At 39.2% G+C, this 24736-nt stretch overlaps 1 protein-coding gene across 1 annotated transcript in view; it reads right to left on the reverse strand.

The window, feature by feature from the left end:
• Window positions 1–595: 595 nt before the first annotated feature.
• The window catches only part of CYP3A205 (cytochrome P450 family 3 subfamily A member 205), a 34512-nt gene continuing 10371 nt past the window's right edge, over window positions 596–24736 (reverse strand). Inside the window, exons 3-13 of the mRNA XM_012759059.3 lie at window positions 22479–22531; window positions 20990–21089; window positions 18578–18691; window positions 18258–18346; window positions 16421–16569; window positions 12213–12340; window positions 11066–11126; window positions 8667–8827; window positions 7087–7313; window positions 4006–4168; window positions 596–1154 (exon numbers count right to left, since the gene is read on the reverse strand). Of these exons, the coding sequence (XP_012614513.2) occupies window positions 1059–1154; window positions 4006–4168; window positions 7087–7313; window positions 8667–8827; window positions 11066–11126; window positions 12213–12340; window positions 16421–16569; window positions 18258–18346; window positions 18578–18691; window positions 20990–21089; window positions 22479–22531 (1341 nt within the window). The 3' untranslated portion in view covers window positions 596–1058. The remainder of the gene's footprint in view (window positions 1155–4005; window positions 4169–7086; window positions 7314–8666; window positions 8828–11065; window positions 11127–12212; window positions 12341–16420; window positions 16570–18257; window positions 18347–18577; window positions 18692–20989; window positions 21090–22478; window positions 22532–24736) is intronic.

The raw sequence follows: 24736 nt of genomic DNA on the forward strand, positions 1-24736 counted from the left end.
CCAAACAGCATGAGTGGGGACTGAAAAGTCACAGAGTGCTTGGTAGAATGGTGAATTCTAGACTGACTGGAGCAGACTCAAATGGCTAGAAATTGGAATGATCTGGACTAGAAGCCAGTTGTGACCTTCTGATAAATTCTCTTTTCTCCATTGTACCCTTTGCAGCCCAGGATATTACTCTGTTGAGTAAGAAACCGTATGTAACTTCTCCAGCCTTTCTCTTGTGTCACTATCCAGGAAAACTCGTGCAGAAGCTCATTCATAAGGACTCAGATGGCCCATTCCCTTCATGTTCTTCACACCCACAGAACCAGTGCTAGGCCAGGTCTCCCTTGTTTCCTTATCAAATGCATGTGCTTCAGAAAAGGCAGAATTAAACTCTGAAACAAGGGTGACCCCCATGCTGAATCTGAATATACTCTCTATGCAATGGGCAAAGTCACAGTGGATTAACTTTCACCTATGTTAATAATCAAATTGGAGTTTTGAAAAATGCCTCATGTAATCAGTGATTATGGTGAGCAAAAATACTTGCTACTTTTCACTGATTCAGCTGTATAGATTCTTCCTTAATGTGGATGAAGGCATCAGAAAATACTTTTTGTAAGGAGGTGTTTATTGATTTGCTCAGTATAACACTTTTTATAGAATATAACAAATAACACAGGAGACATGAATGCCACTACTAGAGTCACCACAATAATTCTCATTTTCTTTAAAAATTGTTGATAATAGATGAGAAATGTGTATTCTCTGATCAGAGCTGAGAATGAGTCAATGGTACTAACTGGGGGTGGGTGCAGATCATCCTATGAGAACCAGAGAAGCAGAGTCCACTTCTCTGGCACTGGTTTAGTCACCTCCTTTGTATTATACAGTGTACAGTATTCTACACAGACATCAAGAGAGCTCAGTGAATGTGCAGAATCTCTAATCATTCTAAAAGTGGAGTAGGCTAAGCTAATCTTCATTTCTTGGTTTTATTCACAGAGTAAATTGGGGTCTCTGGTGTTCTTAGATGTAGCTTTCTTGAACAGAGCAGAATTCCTTAGGGAAAATCAGGTTCCACTTATGGTCCCACCTCTTAACTCAATCTTTAGAACAATCGGTTTTTCTGGTTCAATAAATGCTTGGTTGCTGAATTTCAGGGGGATCTGCAACAGTTAAATAAGCATATTGAGAAGTAATAAATAAAGCAAGTAATAAATGAAGAAAAGATAGAAGCAAAGTAGAAAAGATAAGTAAAACAATGCTTTGCAAACATATAAAAATTACTTTTAGCACTATATATTTTAGATTCTTTAACTTATCTATAAACTGTGTCAAGATTGGATAGTGAAAGCATTCATCCATCTTCTCATTCAACAAAATATTTATTGACCATCTGTTCTTTGCCAGGCATGACACACATTCATGTTGACCTGTGTTTTTTATGATTTAAATTTTAAATAAGGATGAATTTTAAAAACTTAAATCCAATTCTTAGGCTTTATGGCAAACTATTTTTTTTTTTTTTTTGAGACAGACTTTGTTGCCCAGGCTAGAGTGAGTGCCGTGGCGTCAGCCTAGCTCATGGCAACCTCAAACTCCTGGGCTCAAGCAATCCTACTGCCTCAGTCTTCCGAGTAGCTGGGACTACAGGCATGAGCCACCATGCCTGGCTAATTTTTTCTATATATATATATTAGTTGTCCAATTAACTTTTTTCTATTTATAGTAGAGATGGAGTCTCGCTCTTGCTCAGGCTGGTTTCGAACTCCTGACCTCGAGCAATCAGCCCGCCTTGGCCTCCCAGAGTGCTAGGATTACAGGCGTGAGCCACTGCACCCAGCCTATGGCAAACTATTTTTGAACAGTCATGTAAAGTTAATTTTGTGTATGTTGAGACTTGCAATGTCTCTAAGTAGGTATTATGCATTTTAATTATGTGTGCAGTTCTTGACCTCTAAAGAGTCTAGTAATCCCTGTCCATTGAACCCATCCAGTGTCATGATGGGGAGAGGGCTTCAGAAAGCATTGTGCTTTTGTTTTGTAACATCTCCTTTTAGCTTCCAAGGGTAGTGCAGATAAGGAACTTCTCAAGTCCTACAGTGTTTTGACTAATACTTTGAGCCCAATTCTCACCCAATCACTCCTTCAGTGTTGGGGGAGCCACCAACAGAGTAACCTCTGATCTTAGTTGAGTCAGAGTCAAGAAAACTGTCATGGAGATTGAGAAGCACCAGTCTGCAGATGCTTGGGAGCTTGCCAGGGACTACCTTTCCCCTCCTAGGAATGCCAGAGGCCTGTTTTTTCTCAAGGTTGGATGCCCTGTCTGTACACACATATAGGACGGCTACACAGCTGTTCTAAAGCCACTAATAAGGTGAAAACCATCTCCATCCTCCTCCTCTCCCATGCTAAAAGCCTACTTAAGGGGAGGATTAAATTCATATTAAATTCATGAGTCCTGGAAATAAGCTTTATAGGGTCTTGCTTGATATGAAACAATGATAACTGTTCTATAAGTTCTTCAGAGAAGAGATTCCAAATCTTTCTATAAATGTAACACCTTATTTAAAAATTTCACATGGGCTGGGTGCGGTGGCTCACACCTGTAATCCTAGCACTCTGGGAGGCCAAGGCGGGAGGATCGCTCAAGGTCAGGAGTTTGAAAGCAGCCTGAGCAAGAGTGAGACCCCATCTCTACTAAAAATAGAAAGAAATTAATTGGCCAACTAAAAATATATAGAAAAAATTAGCTGGGCATGGTGGCACATGCCTGTAGTCCCAGCTACTTGGGAGGCTGAGGCAGGAGGATCGCTTGAGCCCAGGAGTTTGAGGTTGCTGTGAGTTACGCTGATGCCACGGCACTCATTCTAGCCTGGGCAACAAAGCGAGACTCTGTTTCAAAAAAAAATTTTTTTTTTCAAATGGCATGAACATATTTTCCCTGCAGACAGACACACATACATGCACATGCACATACACAAATGTCACATGTTAAAATTTAAAATTAAACAGCTCAAACTTTGTGTCTAAATCAACTACAAATCATTCCTTAAGCATTTAATGAGTGCTTACTGTGGTCAAGGGTGCCTACAAGTCCCTATTGGAATTTTATGAAGGAAATAAAATGAGGTGATATTAACGGGGTTAGGGGAGACATTCTTGGATGAGAACAAAACTGAGTGATTTAATGACAAAGTGTGTACTTAGGTGGTGATAACAGCCTAACTAATAACAGCAGAGAAGTTAGTGGGCCCTGGACTCATAGAGCAGGCTCCTTGCAGTGGTTTGGATATTGAAGTAGGACTTGAAGGGCAAGAACAGAATGAGGAGGAGAGAGGGAAGAACATTCGTAGTGGTGGTGTTGAGTTGAAAAGGAGCACAGGTTGTCTGCAGCAGGACTCCTGGAAGGGGAGGTCAAATAGGATGGCCCTGGACTGGGGGAGTCCTTCATGTCTGGCAGAAATGCCTCAAATCAGTGATTCTCAATCGTGGCTTCACAGGAGAACCAATGGGGAAGACTTTTAAAGCCATACTCTGGGCAAATTATTTTAGAATTTTTGGATGATCCAGGCATCATGACTTTTTAGAGCTCCCTGGTGATGCCAATGTAGAGCTCGTGGCTGAGAAGCCCTGTAGTGAGAGAGCTTCTGTAGTTGTGGGAGAAGGGAGCAGCACTTGACAGCCATGATGTGTAATCATTCACTGCACTGCATGACTGTGCCCAGCACCTCCCCATTTCCAGGCAACTTGAATTGAATTGAAACCTGTGCTCGAGTTCAGAGACTGCACTACTTATGTCATGCTAATCTGCATTGATTCCAGATGATCTTTATAGCTTGGTATTCATAAAGCCACAGGTTTAGAACTCCAGAACTGAAGCCCCCTTAAAGCTCATATGGCTTCAAGTAGATTCTTTAGTTCATAGAGCAAATTATTAAAAGATGAACAAGCATATAGACCCCTCAGTTAAAAAACACTCCCAATAAGACATTTCTATACAGAAAGTTTACTAACCTGTGTTTCTTTACAAGGTTTGAAGGAGAAGTTCTGCATTACTTTGACAACAGCAAGTTTCACGTTCATGAGAGCAAACCTCATTCCAATGCAGTTTCGAGGTCCACTTCCAAAGGGCAGGTATATGTAAGGATCTATGCTGTCCTTGTTCTTCCTACTGAACCTGGTTCCACAGTAGATAAAAACAAGTTAATGAAACATAAAAACCACAATAGCAACCTGTTAGGGGTTCTCACTTAGACTTCCCCAACCAGTAGTATACAGGACACTTTTGTGGACTGGTCATTGGAATCCTGCTATACTTATTTTTCTATGAGAATTATAAGCTGCTGATCCTTTCCATCCTCTTTACTCTATAGGAGCTTTCAGTCTTGAGATGAGATGATTACTGTTTAAAATAAAGTTTATCTTTAAACACTAAAATTGCATGCAGGATGGTGATGTGTTCATACTCTAAAAGGCACACAGGAAATGAAACCAATTGAAGGAAAAGTAGGTTCCTGCCTCACCTCTCACTTATGCTGGTCATATGCATATTGAGGAAGGAGCAGGAGAAAGTGCCTCACTCTTTTAAAAGTATTTTCCTTTTTCCCTTTTCCCTTTCCTTCCCTCCTTTTCTCCTTTCCTCTCTTTTCTCCCCTCCTCTTCTTCCTCTTATTCTTTCTTAATCTCTCCCTCTCTTTCTCTCCCCCTGCACAGAACAGTGTAAGTCAGATAATTTACATGGACTTATGATGCTACCCTACTGTAGTATACTCACTACTTTCCTGGTCTATTTGTTCTACTAGGCTATAAATACCTTAAAGGTTAGACCGATGTTTTATTCAAATTTGATTCCTCACTACTTGATATGTTAAGGAAAAATGTTGATTTTGGGAAAGTGATAATAACATTTTGGTTATATGTTTTTAAAAGAGGCCTTATATTTTGCAGAACATTCTGAAATATTTGTATGTGATTGCTTCAAAATAGCATGGCTGTTGTGGAGAGCACATGGTAGTGTGTTAATGGGGCAGCTGACGTGCATTGATGGTTCTTGGGCAGGTGATGGGCTTATGGAGATGCATTAAAAGTACTCTGTAGACTTTTTTGATAGAATATACTTGTATATATATCAAACATCCTCCATAATTGATTTTTTTTGTTTTTTTAACTTTTGGATTTCTCATAGCCTGGCCCAGTCCCTGACACAGTCAGTATTTCCTATCTGGTGAATGAATAACTCAAAGAGAAGTACAGTGAGTGGTCTTTGATTTTTGTGTTTGTGAAGGTAATATAGATAGAAGTACTGAGCTTGAAGGAAACACAGGAATCCTCTGCTCCAGAAAAAAGAGGACTTAGTCAACTCTGATTTACTCTTCCAATAATGTTATGTGCAGACTCCATGCTAGCACTGGGGACACCATGGCCAATGAGACAAGATCCCTGCCATCAGTAGGCTTGTAGTGAAGTGGGCCAATAGAAATCCAGATCCCAGGCCTCCTGACTCACCAGCCAGTGCCCTAAAAACTTCATTCTAAATTTTTGCTTAGCAATGCAATCATGCAAAAGCATCAACTCTTTCCAAAGTGCAAACTGTGCCCAAAGCCTGACTTTGGCTCTGAATTCCCAGAAGAATAAGCTAAAGACACCTCCAAGGAGGAATGTCTGAGATCTAGAGAGCTGATGACTTCACTTTGGAAGAGGCACCAACTACTGAAAGCTTAAGGGAGCTGGCACAGGACTGCAGCCACAGACGGGATCAGGCAGACCTGTGCTCTTCTGCGTCCTCAGTGAAGTGGCTTAAACCATCAGGGAGCAAGACTTCTCAGGACCTCAGCCTGCACTTTTACAGTCACCCTTGAGGTATAGGTACCGATGTTGAACAAAATGGAATGTGGGCCGGGCGCTGTGGCTCACGCCTGTAATCCTAGCTCTTGGGAGGCCGAGGCGGGCGGATTGCTCAAGGTCAGGAGTTCAAAACCAGCCTGAGCAAGAGCGAGACCCCGTCTCTACTATAAATAGAAAGAAATTAATTGGCCAACTGATATATATATAAAAAAAAATTAGCCGGGCATGGTGGCACATGCCTGTAGTCCCAGCTACTCGGGAGGCTGAGGCAGGAGGATCGCTTGAGCCCAGGAGTTTGAGGTTGCTGTGAGCTAGGCTGACGCCACGGCACTCACTCTAGCCTAGGCAAGAAAGTGAGACTCTGTCTCAAAAAAAAAAAAAAAAAAAAAAAAAAAAATGGAATGTGGAAACATTTCTTAAAGTTGGTGGTAAATTCAGAGGCTAAAGGGAACACCAAAGAAAAATGGAAAGGAATAATAAACCTATACTAAAATAAAACAAAAATTAAATGAATTATGGCATATGGATACCAAAAATATATATAGTGACCTAGGATAATGGACAGTTTGTAATTTACTTTTTTTTTTGAGACCAAGTCTCACTTCTGTTGCCTGGGCTAGAGTGCCATGGCATCAGCTTAGCTCACAGCAACCTCAAACTTCTAGACTCAAGCAATCCTTCTGCCTCAGCCTCCCAAGTAGCTGGGACTACAGGCATGTGCCACCAGGCCCGGCTAATTTTTTCTATATATTTTTAGTTGGCCAATTAATTTCTTTCTATTTTTAGTAGAGACGGGGTCTCACTCTTGCTCAGGCTGGTCTCGAACTCCTGACCTTGAGCAATCCTCCCGCCTCAGCCCCCTAGAGTGCTAGGATTACAGGCGTGAGCCACCACGCCCAGCTTGTAATTTACTCTTAAATGAAGTAAGAAGCAGTTCAAACTGAAATAAAATGTGATATCACCTCAGTTTTCAAAAATGTATACATGCATAGAAAAATGTCCATGAGGACATATATCCACATAATTAATGACGCTTATCTTAAGGGGTTGGGAATGTGGGTAGTTATAGATTCTTTTTTCTAATCTATGGTTTGTAAAGTTTGGGTAATTATTTTAATAGCATACTTTTAAAAATAGGCTTATAAGCAAATGACTGTACAATCACATGATTGTCACGTACACTAAGAGATGTCAGAATATACTTGAACTAGCCTGGGTCAGGATGGGCTCCCTTTTCCATGGCCTTCGTACCTTTCAGGGTAGAACTTCTCAGGCTCTGTCCAGTACTTTGAGTCTCGGTGAAGAACATAGGTTGGTATCATCACCAGTACCCCTTTGGGAATGAACACACCATTGATTTCAACATCTTTCTTACAGACCCTCTCAAGTCTGCCAGGAAATGGGAATAATCTGAGAGTTTCATTCACCACCATGTCAAGATACTCCATCTGTACCAGGGCATCATAGGTGGCAGGTGCCTGAGAAGAAAGAAACAGATTTGGATAAATTGAGATTTGGAATTAACGTTCAACTCAGTCTGTGCAGTACTACAGAAGTGTTAGGAGCTCCAAAGAAATTCATTTGGTAAAGGACCTTAGCATTTATGATGCATGCTGATAACTATCATATGCCCAACCTACTCATTTTCCCATTGAGATGTGTGGAGATGTTACGGATGTGGGAGACCTGCAGAATCGTCCCCTACCAGGGACCGAAATCCTGAGCATCACCATGTAGTACCTTTTCTTTCTCATGAATTAACATGACTAATTGACTACGACCATTACTCTTGAGTAAAATATGCCAAAGTCACTGTCACCTGGGAGAAAAAAGGCCACATGTTTGTACCAAGAAAAGAGAACATATAAAGAGCAAATCCCTTATTTGACATAAGGCTTTTTCATGAAAATCCTGCTTGGTAACTCTTTTGATTATATATATGTAAAGTGTAGAGAGAAACACTATATTACATAAAAATGCTATAAATAATTTGGGGATAAACTAGTCCCTTTCTAATGCAAATATGACAAAAGAAGGTTACAGTCAGATGCTACCAGGGCACACAATTTCAGTTCTAGTGAAAGTTATAAAGGGGACAGAAACCCCTCACTCAGTCCCACCCTCTCTTGCTGGAATAGTCTTCTACTTTTGTTGCTTCAGGGCTTGACTGTAGCTCCGAAGAATGTCCTTTTGCCAAACTAGTGCAAGACCCAGAGGCCAGGTCTTTTCATACCACAAAGAATCCCAGTTTGGGCAGAGGTCTGAAAACAGTGTGGGCGATATGTCCCTAGCACTTGGTGGTGTATTTGGAGGCAGTATTATGGAGGGTAAGCATTTCGCCCAGGAGACAGACACCCTGGTTCCTACTTGGCTTCTTCATCACTAGCTCCATGACCAGAGCATGAGACACATGTGGGGCAGAGCTGAGTCCACCTACCCAGTACACCCAAAGCCAGGCATGATCAGACAACAGCCAGACCAGAGCACATCCAGCCGCTGCCTGCTGAGCTAACTATCTAGACACATGGGCAATGAATACTTATTGTTAGATGCCACTGAGATTTTCTGGATATTTTTTTCCTGGTGTTATTATGGTAACAGATAATGGATGTACCAGGACCAGCACTGTTTTACAAAGATCTTATATATCTGTGACTATCATTTAGTACCTATGTTTCTCCTTTTGTTTTCTTCTTTAGATCTTTCCTAAATAGTGCTGGTGAAAGAACCATTGCTCACACTTTTTGCAAAACTCTTCCTAGGAAGTGGTGAGCAGGCATTCTTGCTAAGGCTTCACTTCCTCCCTCCCTCTCCATGTATCATCCACTCACCTTATTGGGCAAAGCCGCGTCAATCTCCTCCTGCAGTTTCTGCTGGACATCAGGGTGAGTGGCCAGTGCATACATAATAAAAGAAAGAGCAGTGCTAGTGGTCTCGTACCCACCAAAAATGAAGATAATTGACTGGGCCAGAAGCTCCAGATCAGACAGAACTGAAAGGAGAGGAAAGACAGTTTAGGTAGAAGGAGTCAATGTAGAACATCATAGTTTAGAGAAAGAGAAATCCAAGTGAGGTCCCAAATCCCTAGGGAAAAAAATGGAAAAGTAATTCTGAGTTACACTGGGGGTGGTTTTCACTCTGATGTCTATCTTACAAAGCTAGAACAAGGCATAATTGTCTTAGTCCAGTTTTTCCCAAGGTCTATATGATTATGGCCCATCCACTCCCCTTTATGCTGTCCTCATCACCAACATAGCTCAGTAATTTCCAGAGAGATCATTTCTGTCTGGCATACTCAGTGTTATGCCCCTTGGATAACCAAAATAGTACCTTAGCTTTAAGTAAACTATGGGGTAGCTTTCTCCCCCAGGAAAAACTGAACATATTGTAGTTACAATAGAGCTTGAAAAGCTTTGAAAGTTTGCAATACTGAGGCTTAATTATAGGGGAAATTAAAGGAACTTTCCTCTAAACATGTTTGAGGGAACAGTTGGGCTACAGAGAAATTCTTGCTACTCAAAGTGTGGTTCATGGACCAGCAGCAGCAGCAACAGCAGCAGCAGCAGCATCTGGGAGCTTATTAGATATAGAGAATCAGTATCTGAACTTTCAGGAGACGTGGTGATTTGTGTGCACACCCCAGCCTCAGAAGCATGAATTATACCTTTGTGAGGCATTGGATACTAGAAGTCCTTGGGCACAGTCTTCACATAGATAATCTCAGGATGTAAAAAAAAGTACAGAGATAGACAGAAAGCTAGAAGGGTGGTGATTGACCATATTCTAATGAATGGCTTTAAAATATCAGAATAAAGAATGTGTCTATAGAAGGACATTGGCCAGCATGAAATACAGAAAAATAGGGTCCAGTGAGAGTAATTAGCAATGCTTATTCAGTCCTGGACTGAATTTCATCTTCCTTAGTACATGTCCCTCTCTGTGCTCTCCTTAATGCTTATCAAACAGCCCTTATGATTAAAAGTTGGTTTTCCTCTTGATTTTTCTCCTGAGAGAAGCTAAGCACTGCCAGGCACTCTGTTGTTTGATCGGCATTGGATTAGGACCTTTAGATACCTGAGAAACTGAAATAAATATGGCGCCCCCCAACCCTGTAATTCAGAACTAAAAATAATACAAAATGAGTGTGAGAAATGTGTACGGAGTTGTGATTTACCAGTGATGATTTGTGTGATGCTGCTGTGAGTAAATTCAACTATGAAATTCTTTTATTTAGTTAGTATGAACCCCATGATACTGAATTGAAATTGTATTGTAGTCTCAAAGATTAGAGTTCTGCTATCCAATAAGATAGCCACTAGCCAGCCACATGTGGCTATTTAAATTTTAATTAATTGAAATTTAATACAATATAAAATTGTTTTCAGTGGCTCCAGCCACATGTCCAGTGCTTAATAGACACATGTCTAGTGATTACTTTATTGATCATGAAAACAAAAGACAATTTCCTTCATCACAGAAAGTTGTGTTGGTATAGATAGATGATAGATAGATAGAAGCAGGTATAGACATAGACACATTTACAATGGTGTTCTGGAGCTAGCCTATCTCTGCTCTCTAGAATCAATTGTTAAATATTCAGGAATTTTGTGAGATGGTTGTCAAATATAGGTAGTTTGAAAGCGATCATAATCTTCATTTAGCAGCCATCATAGTAATAATGGTTTTAGTCAAAGCCATCCATGGGTAGTAAAACAAGTAGGTGAAAGATTAAAGAGGAACAACATATTTACACAGTCTCAAGGGTTTTCTTCACAAAAGACTTATTCATGTCAAAGGGAAAAATAAAACTTGACAGTAGATTAATCTGGTGAACATATTTTCTCGAAATATTTTTAGTTAAAATCACTATTACTGGGACTGTGTACCTCCTGATATGATGTTAGATGCAAATCTCCAGGCAGAGATTCTGACTCAGTGGATCCAAAAGGAGGCTGAGAACCGGCATTTGTTCTGATGTAGATGATCCATAGACCCCTGGTTGACTTCCAGGTATGATAGGCATGTTCAGGGCTGCCCTTCTGCTTTGAACATGACCATGCCTGTGTACTTCTAGAAGGGTCCTCCGGCTACCATTTATAACATCCAAATGTGTCATTCTACAATGTGGCAGAAATTCTCCTCTCCCTGGAACACTTCCTGCACATTATCAGAACGAGCCCCTCCCTCTGGGCTTCCCCATTTGGAGTCCCAGGACGTCCTCCTTGGTTACCTTTATGGGGTTCTTTGGAATTCTGGGAGTCGATCATCAGCTGAAGGAAATCGACTCGGTTCTGGAAGCAGAAAGATAAATTTCAATGATGGGAAGTCATTCGTGAAGTCAGAAGTAAATCAGGAGTGCAGTCCTCAATTTCCCTTCTGAGAACATGGGCCCTTGAAGTCCAGAGTCTGACAGGTGTTGCCTGAGTCACCAGTGAACAAAAACATCCATCTAATACCTTGGAGAGCAGGATGTTTCCCTGAGAGAAATCCAGCTATCATGTGCAACTGATTTTTGTTCTTTGCCCTCCCTGATCCTTTGCTTCTCTGGCTTTTAGACAGACCTTCTTGGTCTAAGAGTTTCTAGTACCTTCTCTGATTATACCTTCTTGCACAGGAAGAAGTTCTGGATGTTGTTAGTCCCTCTTGTTCTTCTGCCTTCATTCTTAACCAATGGACATAGAGATTAATCTCCTAACATTTTCACACCTCCGGAGTAAATTTTGGCATGCATTTTGAATTACTCCACCCTCCTAGAACTCTATGCAATTTGGGTGATAGCTGGATACTCAAACTTGCCTCCCTGACCTGAAGATATCCTTGCGCTGGTCTCCAGGGCTTATGAAGTTAAAGCTGGGTCAGCCACCTTGTTGCCTTAATGCCAAGAGAAGACCCCTATCCACTGCAGGCCAGGAGAGGGCTTAAATGTAAAATACTCCCCTTTAGTGCATAACCTGATAGGACCTTCTATTGGAGAATGTGTAAAATAAGAAGCTTGGACTTGCAATGATTCTTCATCATTCTAAGGTCTGGGGAAATTATAATACTAGTAAAATAATTTTAAACAGTAATCTTTATCCTTTGACACTTTCTTGAGGGGAAGGGAAGTGTTAAGGCTTTTGTCTCAATTATATTTATGCCATAACTTTCTCATTGTCATGCCTACTATTAAATTTTAACATTGTCTGTCTGACTCATCTCATATCTTCTTCTCCAACCCCCACCGTCTTCATTTCCACCAAAATGTAAAAACTCTCTTGCTCTGAACTTAAGTTCTCTATCTACCTTTTAAAAATACAGAGAAGTGAACAAATCATATGTATATGGCCTTCAAGATTATCAAAAAGTGAACACCTTCATGTTACACCCACAGATTTTACCTTTTGTTTATCTTTGAGGCGACTTTCTTTTATCCTTTCTATGTTTTTTTTTAAAAAATCTGTAACATCTTTTGGAAATATAGAAATACGTAATGCTTCATAAACTGGAGTAAGGAATGGAAAGAGTACTGTAGGGAAAAGAAAAAAAAGGGAGCCAATTATGAAAATGCAAAATTTACCTGGAGCAATTATAATTTTCACTACCAATCAGAAGAATAAAAGACATCAGGGTTCTTGGCCAGAAGCCATTCATTCCCTCTATCACCTTTGCTTGTCTTCCAGGCCAATGGCTTATCAAGGACATGTGTACACATAGGGGCCAACACTATAGCAGTGAGATCAGAGGCCCTTTCTTCATCTTTGCAGTGACCAAGGGAACAGGATTAAATTTCCTGGCCTCTTAGCCTTTATCTATTAGACTAGAGTCTCTTTGGATAATCCAAACCATAGTCTGCTGCTTTAATTAATCATGCTGTTTAAGAAATAGTAGTCAGAGGCCGGGCGTGGTGGCTCACGCCTGTAATCCTAGCACTTTGGGAGGCCGAGGCGGGCGGATTGCTCAAGGTCAGGAGTTCGAAACCAGCCTGAGCGAGACCCCATCTCTACCAAAAATAGAAATAAATTAATTGGCCAACTAAAAATATATATACAAAAAATTAGCCGGGCACGGTGGCGCATGCCTGTAGTCCCAGCTACTTAGGAGGCTGAGGCAGTAGGATCGCTGAGCCCTGGAGATTGAGGTTGCTGTGAGCCAGGCTGACGCCACGGCACTCACTCTAGCCTGGGCAACAAAGTGAGACTCTGTCTCAAAAAAAAAAAAAAAAAAAAAAAAAGAAATAGTAGTCAGGATAGAAATAATACAGTACATTTCTTTAGCTATCATGGAATGAGACTAAAAATCAATAACAGGAAGAAAATTGGGAAACTCACAAGTATATGGAAATTAAACAATACACTTCTAAATAACCAATGGGTCAAATTAGAAATCAAAAGCACAATTAGAAATTGTTTTGAGATGAATAATTATGAATATATGATATGCCTAAACATAAGGGATGTAGCAAAAGCAGTGTTCAGAGGGAAATTTATAGTTGTAAGTATCTAAATTTAAAAAAATCTAAAATCAATAATCTAACTTTATACCATAACATACTGAAAAAAAGAAGAGGAAACTAAACTTAAAGCAAGCAGAAGGAAAAAAATAAAAACTAAGGTATCAACTAATGAAATAGGCATTTAAAAACTATAGAGAAAATCAATAAAACCAAAAATTGGTTCTTTGAATATATCATCAAAATTGGCAAACCTTTAGCTAGATTGACCAACAATAAAAGAGATACAACTAGGATTCATAGTCCCAGAAATGAAAGAAGGGAAACTAATACTGATAATAAAAAAAGGGTTGTAAAGGAATTCTATTAATAATTGTATTATTGGAACAGCTATATAAAGGAGATGACTTAGATGAAATAGACAAAGTCCTTGAAAGACACAGTACAGAAACTGAGAAAAACAATTTGAATAGACCTATAAAATGTAAAGAGATTGAATTAGTAATCAAAAATTACCCACTAAGTAAAGGTCAGGCCCAGATGGTTCCAATGGCGAATTTTACCAAATATTGAAAGAACTAATACCAGTTCTTCACAAACACTTTCAAAAAGTAGAAGATGAAGGAATACTTCCAAATTCATTCTATACAGCCAGTATCACACTCACAGTAAAACCAGACAAAACTGTCACAGGAAAAGAAAACTACAGAGTAATACATTTTATAAATATGGATGCACAAATCCTCAACAAAATACTAGCAAACTGAATCAACCTAGCTACATATAAAAAGAACTGTATGCCATAACCAAGTGAGGTTTATTCCAGGGAAGCAAGTTTGTGTAATACACCATATCAATAGAATAAAAAACAAATACCACACAGTCATCTCAATAGATGCAGAAAAAAATTGACAAAATCATTACCGTTTTGTGATAAAAACACTTGACAAACTAGAAAGAGAAGGGGATTCCTCAACCTGTTAAATGGCATTTGTGAAAAACCCATGGCTGACATCGTACCTAATAGCTTAATAGCTTTCCTCCTTAGATCAGGAATAAGATAAGGATATCTGTCTCACCATTTCTAATCACCTACTAGAACTTATTAGAACAAATAAATGAGTTAGGAACATTTCAGAATACAAGGTCAATATACAAAAATCAACAGTGTTTCTGTATACTGCAATAAACAATCCAAAAGTAAAGTGAAGAATATAATTCAATTTATTATAACATCAAAAAGAATAAAATATTAGGAATAAAGTTAGCAAAAGTACAAAATGTATAGTCTGAAAACTACAAAACATTGTTGAAATAAATTAAAGAGGATCTAAATAAAAGGATAAACACGCCATGGTCATGGACCAGAAAATTTAATATTGTCAAAATAGTAATACAAAGAAATTAATTTAACACCATCAGAATCCTAGCTGACTTCTTAATAGAAACTGACAAGTTGATTTTAAAATTCATATGGAATTTTGAGGGACCTGGAATAGCCAAGACAATCTTGAAAAAAAAAAAGAATAAAGTTGTAAGACTCATATTCATGATTTCAAAACTTACCACAATGCTCTAATAATCAAGACAATGTGGCACTGACATAAGGATAGACATATAGACCAATGGAATAGAATTTAGAGTCCAGAAATAAACCCATGTGTCTATGGCCCACTGAATTTTGAGGAAAGTATCCTGACCATTGAATAGGGAAAAATGGTCTTTTCAACAAGTGGTGCTGGGACAACTGGATAGCCTCATGCAAAAAAATAAAATTGGACCCTTACCTCACACTGTATCTAAATCCTAACTTAAGATGCATCAAAGACCTAAACATAGAGCTAAAACTATGCAACCCCCTGAAGAAAACCAAGAGGGCAAATCTTTATGACCTCAGAGTTGACAATGGATTCTTAGATTTGTTACCAAAAAGCACAAGTAATAGCAGGAAAATGCATAAATTGTACATCATCAAAATTAAAAACTTCGTGCTTCAAAGAACACCATCAAGAAAGTGAAAAGATAACTACAGAGTAGGAGAAAAATTTTGTAGATCATATGTCTGATAAGAGACTTGTATCTAGAATATATAAAGAACTGTTATAATTCAACAACAAAAAGAAACAATTCTGCAACAGACTTGACTGGATATTTATCTAAAGAAGATATAAAAATGGCAAATATTGGTCAATATCATTAGCCACTAGGGAAATGCAAACCGAAACTACAATGAGATAGCACTTCATACCAACTAGGATGGCTATAATCAAAAAGATGGATGGTCATGCTGGAAACTCAGACTTGTGGGGGGAGGGGGAGAAAGGGTATTTATTGAAACCTTAAAATCTATACCCCCATAATATGCCAAAATAAAAAAACCAAACAAACTGGCTTTAAGAAAAAAAAAAAGATGGGAAAACCAAGACTTGGCAAGAATGTGGAGAAATTGGAACTCTCATACATTTCTGATGGGAATGGAAATGGTACATCTGTTGTGGAAAATGGTTTGGCAGTTCCTTAACAAGTTAAACATAGAATTACTATATAATCCAGCAATGCCACTCCTGAATATATACCAAAAAGAATTGAAAACAGGTGTTCAAATATAAACATGTAAATGACTATTCACAGCAGCAATATTCACAACAGGTAAAAGGTAGAAACAACCTAAATGTCTCTCAACTGTGAACATATAAAATGCAGTCTGTCTATACAATGAAATATTATTTGGCCATAAAAAGAAATGAAGTATTGATCCATGCTTCAACATGGATGAACCTTGAAAATATAAATGAAGGGAAGCCAGTCACAAAAGACCACATATTATATGAGTCCATTTATATGAAGTATCCAGAATAGGCAAATCTAGAGATAGAAAGTAAATCAGTGTTTGCTTAACGCTGAGTGAATTTGAAAGGAGGTGATAGTTAAAAGGTATGGGGTTTCTGATTTGGCAAAAATGTTCTAAAATTGACAATGCTGATGATTGTACATATCTTTGTACTGAAAACCATTGCATTGTACATTTTAAGTGGGTGAATTATGTGGTGTGTGAACTATATCTCAATAAAGCTGTTGTTTTTTAAAGGGGGAGGGAAGGCGGGGGAGAGAGAGAGAGAGAGAGAGAGAGAGAGAGAGAAATAATAGTCCACATACTTATTGAGAGAAGTAAAGGATCAAAGGAATCAAATCTTAAGAGCTTCTTGGTCTTTTCCACAAAGGGATCCTGTGGGTTGTTGAGAGAATCGACATTCACACCAAATGATGTGCCTGTGATCACATCCATGCTGTAGGCCCCAAAGGCGCTGAGTGGACAAAAGACATGGCAAATTAAAATTAGTACCTTTTTACTATTCTTCTGTTACACATACAGCAAGAAGTATGTGTAAATCCACACATCTGGGCAAGACAAGTAAAGAACCACAGATTATCAGAACTACCTGCTGCACCATCTGCTATCATATACACTCATGATGTGGTTGTCGAGTGCCAGTGATGCAGCTGGCCCTGTGCTGGGGGTGATGGGGGTACTAAGGTGAGTTAGACCCACCTCTGAGTTCAAGGTGCTCAGTCACAGGGCAACAGAGACCCAGGTCAGGCAAATTACAGGAGAATATATTGAGTGTGGATGACAATAGAGGTGTAAGCACTGTGCTTCTGCAGAACAGGAGTGGAATAACTAACTCTTCCCAGGGGTCAGGAAAGGTGTCATTGATTCTTCCTACTGATTCAATAAATGTGACATTGGTCTATGTCTTGCCTGGGTATAGACTCTGGTGAGGCAAAACCTAATTCCTTTTCAGAACTTTGCAGAACAGCAACACCCCATTCAGAGTTGCCATGAACAGCATCTCTCCTCCACATACCTGCTAAGGCTCTTGAGAGACCCACTTTCCCCAATTCCTATAATCTGAGGTTGCCCTGAGGGCAGATCATTTCTGTAAATTGTAAGAACCAAGAATGACCTGTTTAAAAATAAATGCGTCATTACAAAATTGATTGGGGGACCCCATACTGAGTGACCACATGTCCCCAGTCTGCCCAGAACAGGCTCAGTGTATACCTGTCATTCCTGCATAATTCAAACACATCCCAGTTTAGACAATAAATGATAGCATTGTTTTACCTATAGCCTCTACATGCCCTCTCTCTTTTGAGATTGGAGGATGGAGAAGTGGTAAGATTTAGTATTTGGTATTTTGGTGGTATCCTCAGCAAAACCATGAAGGGATTGAAGTTCTCACAAGATCCCCATTGTCACTTTCCTGCCCCACTCACTGCCAGCTAAGAGGTACCAACTGCCTTCACCTCCCACCATTTCAGACCCTCTATGCTCGAAACTTTGGTACAATCATTTCTTCTTTCTGAACTATGTATTTTGCCTTCTAGAATAAAGTTGACAATTGTTCAGATAAGTTAATCCTGGCTTCTGTGCATGGGGAAGAAGACCGTTCACCCCCTTCCAGCTGCCCTTCCTTCTATGAACCACCTCCTCTTGGGTGGCTCATTGGAGTTATAACACCACATCCTGCTTCTGTCTGGTCACTGGGATAACTCAACAGTGGGAACATCAGCTCTGTGGAAGGCAGCTAGAGGGGCTGGGCGTGGTGTCTCACGCCTGTAATGCTATCACTCTGGGAAGCCGAGGTGGGCGGATTGCTCTAGGTCAGGAGTTCCAGACGAGCCTGAGCAAGACCCCGCCTCTACTAAAAATAGAAAGAAATTAATTGGCCAACTAAAAATATGTATACAAAAAATTAGCCGGGTATGGTGGCGCATGCCTATAGTCCCAGCTACTTGGGAGGCTGAGGCAGAAGGATTGCTTGAGCCCAGGAGTTTGAGGTTGCTGTGAGCTAGGCTGATGCCATGGAACTCACTGTAGTCTAGGCACAAAGTGAAACTCTGTCTCAAAAAAAAAAAAAAAAAAAAAAAAAGAAAGGCAGCTAGAGGGTCTCATGACAGCTCAGAACCCCGAGACTGTGCTCCTACTTACTCTTTCAAGGTGACAGTCTTGCCTTTCTCTGCTTCCTGCCTCAGGTTTCTCACCAACCCATCTGCATACTGGCTCACGATGGGGAACATCTAAGCACAAAACACAATACCACACATAGTTAAATTTGCAGACTTAAGTCCTTCAAGCCTGAAGCATTAAGTGACATTTTATAACAAATCATATAATGTCTCTTCTAGAACATAAAGATAAGATTATTTTAAGAAAGCTCCAAATCAGTAGAAAAGGAGTATGATCTTACTTTCTACCTGTCCCAGATTCATTCTTTAAGTTTCTAATTAGAAATTGTCTTATTTTCTTACCTCCTTCAGTTTTCCACTGGTGAAGGTTGGAGACAGCAATGTTCGTATTCTCTTCCATTCTTCATTCTCAGATAGAGAGATGGCACTTTTCATAAAGCCCACTGGACCAAAAAGCTAGAGTCCAAAGCAAAAACATTTTGTGCTACATAAATTTTGGAGGTCTCTACAGTTGTAGAAAATGTGTCAAACAGGCATTACTTATTTAACAAATACTTAGTTACTGTCTATCAGGTGGCAGGTCCTATGTTAGATGCTCAATAAAGATTTATCCTAAATGCCTAGCCACCTCTGAGAGTCAATCTCTGTCTCTCTGTCTCTCTCTCTTTCTCTCTCTGTCTCTGTCTCTCTGGGGGAGGGGGAGGCACTCAGATATGTGGTGTAGTTTCTGGCCTTTGTAGCCCAGTCTCCTTTTAAATACAAATAGTCCATGTGGTAGGACACCTGTTCTTGCAGTGGAATAGAGGTAGGGAATCTCAAGGAATATAGTACCTTCTCCAGGGTGGTGCAGACTGGAAAAGGTTGTTGACAGCCAGGTGGTCTTGGCGGACTGTTGCCTCACACCAGCTCTGTCTTTACATACGTCCACAGCATGAACAGCTTGAAAAAGGGATGCATTGGTATGGTGATTCATAAACAAGTAGTTGGTAATACTTAAAAGCTTAGGATTCCATTTTAAAGAAATAATGCATACATAAAAGCCCTTTCTTCTTCTTTTTATTCTCCAGGGATAGAAAGAAAAAGAAAGAGAGTATTCCATTTCCCGACTTGGGACTGGCCTATCAAAACAACCTGCTTGAAATTTTATTGCATGTTTCTAATCTATATTTTGTTTTAAAGCAGAGACTTCTAGCACACATTTATGATAAAAATTCAGCAAGCTAGGGAAAGAGAGAGAAGAATCCTCAATTTGACAAAAACAATCTTTATCAAAAAACTCCTTAGCTAAATCACACTTAATGCTTTTTCCCTAAGATCAGGAATAATTAAAAAATGTCTACTCTCACCACTCTTATTCAATGTCATATTGGAAGTCCTAGTGCAATAGGCAAGAAAAGAAATGAATGTTATACATATTGGAATGGAAAAGATACAAGTGTTGTTATTTTAGGTGACATAATTGCCAATGTAGGAAATCTCAAGGAATATACAAAAAGACCTCTAGAACAAGTAAGTGAGTTCAGCAAGGATGGAGGTAGGATACAAGATCAGCACAAACATCAACCATATTTCTATGTAACAACAGTGACTATCTGAAGACACATTAAAAACACAATAGCATTTATCATCACTCCAATGAAAATGAAATACTTTAGGTATTAATCTAACAAAACATGTGCAGGATCTCTACACTGAAAACTACAAAATGTTGAAAGGAATCAAAGTATAGACATGGATAGGCATATTGTGTTCATGGAATGAAAGACTCAACAGAGTAAAGATACAGATTTTCCCTGAATCAATCTAAAGGTTTAATTCAATTCTTAGCAAAATCTCAGTAAGTTTGCTTATAGATATACATAAGCTTATTCTGAATTTGTACAGAAAAGCAAAGGCCCAAGAATAGCTAAAAAAAATTCTGAAAAATGAACAAAATGTGAGGAATAACTCTACATGATGTTAAGATTTACAATGTACCAGACAGTGTGGTGCTGGATGAGGGGCAGACGCAGTGATCAATGGAACAGACTAGAGAATGAGACACAGACACACACAAATAGGCTCCACTGATTTTTGACAAAGGTGCATAAGCAATTCAGTGAAGGGAGGACAGCCTTTCCAAAAGTGGTGTTGGAACAGGTGGACAGCCATAGGCTCCCCAAAGTGAAAAGGATCACAGACTTAAAGGCATAGCATTAAATTACATAACTTTTAGAAAAAACCCAACAACAATGAGTGCTAAGGGAAGAATCTTCAGACTTGGCACCAAAAGCACAACCCATAAAAGGAAATAACAATAAGTTGGACCCCTCAAAATAAAAATAAAAAGTTTGCTCTGATATAGATCCCATTAAGAGGAAAGGACAAGCTACACATCACAACTATAGAAGAATAGCAGGAGGGAGCCTCACAGTGATGTAAGAGTTCTGTGTCTTGATTGTGTTGTAGTCATGCAAATCTATGCATGTGACAAATTTGCATAGAGCTACACACACACAAATGAGGGCACGTAAAACTGAGGAAATCTGAATGAGCTCTGTGGATTGTATCAATGTTGGTTTTCTGTTGCTATAGTAACAAGACTATACTATATTTGTAGTTATGTAGGATGTTACCATTGGGGGAAACAGGGGGAGGTGTATATAGAATGTCCCTGTACATTTTTTAGCAACTTTCTGTGAATATATAATTATTTCAAAAGACAATTTAATAACTAAATAAATCAATACTTAAAATTAAAAAACGGTTGCCTACCCGCCGGTTCGTGAAGACAGAATAACATTCTTTCACTAGCACTGTTTTGATCATGTCGGGATCCGTGATAGCCAACACAGGCTGTTGACCATCGTAAAACCTGTGTCAGGAAAACAGAGCTGATTAAACCTCACGTGCCTGATTCTGCAGCTGGAGCCACACTCAGGAATTCAGAATTTGATCCTGATGTTACATAATCCATACCCCTAGTTGTATAATATGCAGCAATTTTAGCTCCAAGTTCAAGTTAGGGTAGGATACATGGCAAGATTCAGTCCACAGAAACCACTTGAGTCTTCATACAATGAAGGCAATGTGGCTCTGACATTAATAGCTTTTCAAACAGATCATGGTTAGAGATAATAAGAGAACATTTATTAAGTCCAGGTGGTGCATACATGGGTATTTCCTATGCCATTCTCCATAATTTTTTGTATGTTTAAAATATTTCATTATCAAAAATGATACTAAATCATTGGAGGCAAGTAAATTATCAAGCATTCACAAGTACTGTGTGTTGCAAGGGGCACTTGGAGTCGGTCCCATGAAGGTCTGGTGCTGTGTGTTCTTCCTACTCAGTCATGTGGCTGTTATGGGCCATGCCAAGTCGGCAGGACTCTGGCCAGTGCTGTGGTTTGTGAGGACTTGATGTGAGAAGATGAAGAGGCATGAAGAGGCAAAGCCTTCTCGCACTTGCTTGTAGCATACAAATACACAATTGCACCTCTTGTGCTGCTCTCTCCAAACCTTCTGCAGCTCTGAAAGGGAACAGCTGCTGCAGCTGGCTGAAGCCACCCCACAAAATCATAAAGTCCATCAGCCCATGGGGGACAGAGTGGGTTAAAATATCCTATATTTCTTCTTCAAAGTCAGCAGAATGGAGTAGACAAAGAAATATTTGTATACACTTCTATTAAAAACACTTGGCTTATATTAAACAACAACAACACAACTCCACACTTGCAGAAAAAGTGAAAATAAAAGTAAAAAGCAGAGTGTTAATGATTTCCAAATCTGTTTATCTCCCAGCCCTTTTTTCAAAAGCACATATTAAACCCCAGAATTAAATGAAAGAATTTTAGTTTTTAATTAAATGTGAATCAATGTGGGAAGGACATAAAGCTATACATTTATGAGCACATATTAGAAGGATGTGAAATAATGCAGTTGATGCAATGAAAGGCAACCTAAGGATGGAAAAATGGAGATGAGCGGAATAGCCAGACACTTGACAGAAAGTGATGCTAGGAGTCCCTGGGCCGTCAAAGCCTAGAGAAAAGTGATAACTTGCAACGTTCTTGGCCTGATCTAGTCTGTAGACCTTAACACCTGGAGACATATGGGAGTAGGTCCTTGGTAGGACAATCCTCCAAAACCTTTATAATAAAGAGATTCATCCCAAGAGGCTCTGGGCTGAGATTGTCCTCCATGCAGTGGGGTTATGATCATAGCAGCAAGTCTATGTGATGGAAGTTTCCAGAATACTCACCCCCACATTTTTCCATACTTTTTATAACATTTTGTGTCAAAGTCCCAAAATCCCTGGGAGGAGAAACAGAATAAAATTCAATTATTATTTTACATGTACTGAACCGGACCTCTCCTTGGGGAAAAAAGAGTCAAATCTGTCGAAATCAGGCTTCCTATTTTTCACTGACAGTTGGAGGGAAGCTCTAATTCAGAGCTGTTTTAGGGGAAAAAAATAAAAATAGATGAGATATTTGAAATGGAGAACTTAAAGTCACACTTGAATTTTCTCTGAATATTGTAGATACTAAATGACTTATCCTTGTCTGTGAATGCTAAGTAACTCTTTTTCTTTCTAAAGCATTTTTGCTCATGTATGTATTGTCTCTAAAGTCTCATAACCCTCTGCATTATCACCTCCAGGGGTGTGTGTGGAAACTGAGGCTGGAGAAAAAGTGAGTGAATGTCTCAGGGGATGCATGTTCTTTCATCTTGTTCAGCATCCCCCTTTTCATTTATCTCGTGAGCTGTCTCTAAAATTCTAGTGGAATTGGGAAGTTAAAGACATCAAGGATCTTTTTTTTTACCCTCTTTCCAATCCTCTGATTCACACTGACCCTAAAAACTACTAAGTTCAATCTCTGTGGAATTGCCTATTGTGTTTATTTCATATAAATGGAATCATATAATAAATTGGTCTTTTGTGAATAGCTTCTTTTACTTAGTATAATGTTTTCAAGGTTCATTTGCGTTATAGCATGTAAGGGCACTTCATTCCCTTTTATAGCTGAATAATATTCCATTGTATGGATATACTACATTTTGCTTATTCCATTTGGGTTGTTACTACCTTGTGACTATCATGAATAATATTGCTTGTATAACATTCATATACAAGTCTATATGGTCGTATTTTTTCATGTGTCTTGGGTATATACCTCTGAGTAGATTTGTTGGGTTATTTAAGTAATTATGAGTTGAATTGCCTGTTACTTGTAGCCAAAACCATTCTAACTGATACAATTTGAAGTAAACAACACAAAGAGAAAGCCCTTGGTCTCTACACACACTCAGGCTATCCGTCTAAGGCCATTCCCTATCCTTAAGCATCAGGAAGAGAATACTCAAGTTTAAGGGTGCTGGAGTAATTTGCATCTCATCTATCTTCCTAAAGAGTCATCTATTTTGTCGGTTTTTTCCTTTAGTATTATCTGGGGAAAAAGGCCAAAAAAAGACTGCAATATCCTCTACTAAACCATATCATCTGCCCCAGAGGCCACAGAATATAGACAGAAACCTGTAAGGTTTCTGCTGAGAAATACACTGTTAGTCTGAGGATAATTCTTTTATATGTGTCCTGATGCTTTTCTCTCGCTGTTTTTAGAATTCTCTCTTTGTCTTTGACCTTTGACAATTTGGCTCTAATGTTCCTTGAGAAGGCCTTTTTGAATTTAATCTATTTGGAAACCTTTGAACTTCCTGTATCTCTGCATGTCTATATCTCTTGCAAGACTTGGGAAATTTTCAACTATTCTTTCATTAGATAGGTTTTCTGTCTTTTCCCATTTCTTCTCCTTCTAAAACACCCAAAATTCTAATATTTAGTTGCTTTATGGTGTCCCATACATCATCTAGGATTTCTTTATTCTTTCTTATTTTTTTCTTTTTTTCCTTTTTTATCTGACTGGGTTATTTCCAAAGACCTGTCTTCAGGTTCAGAAATCTTTCTTCTGCTTCATCTAGATTATTATTGAAGCTTTCAGGTTTTTGTTTGTTTGTTTTGGTTATTGCATTCTTCACTGCTAGGATTTCTTTCTTTTTTTTTTTTTTTTGAGACAGAGTCTCACTTTGTTGCCCAGGCTAGAGTGAGTGCCATGGCGTCAACCTAGCTCACAGGAACCTCAAACTCCTGGGCTCAAGCAATCCTCCTGCCTCAGCCTCCCGAGTAGCTGGGACTACAGGCATGTGCCACCATGCCTGGCTCATTTTTTCTCTCTATATATTAGTTGGCCAATTAATTTCTTTCTATTTATAGTAGAGACAGGGTCTCGCTCTTGCTCAGGCTGGTTTCGAACTCCTGACCTTGAGCAATCCGCCCGCCTCGGCCTCCCAGAGTGCTAGGATTACAGGCGTGAGCCACCGCGCCCAGCCTCTGCTAGGATTTCTGTTTTTTGTTTTGTAAATGCTATCTCTTGGTTGAATTTCTCATTCAGATCACAAATTGTTTTTCTGATTTCTTTGTATTATATCTGTTCTCTTGTATCTCACTGACATTTTTTA

Source organism: Microcebus murinus, chromosome 19 (genome assembly GCF_040939455.1).
Source record: "Microcebus murinus isolate Inina chromosome 19, M.murinus_Inina_mat1.0, whole genome shotgun sequence".
In the NCBI taxonomy this organism is placed as follows: Eukaryota; Metazoa; Chordata; class Mammalia; order Primates; family Cheirogaleidae; genus Microcebus; species Microcebus murinus.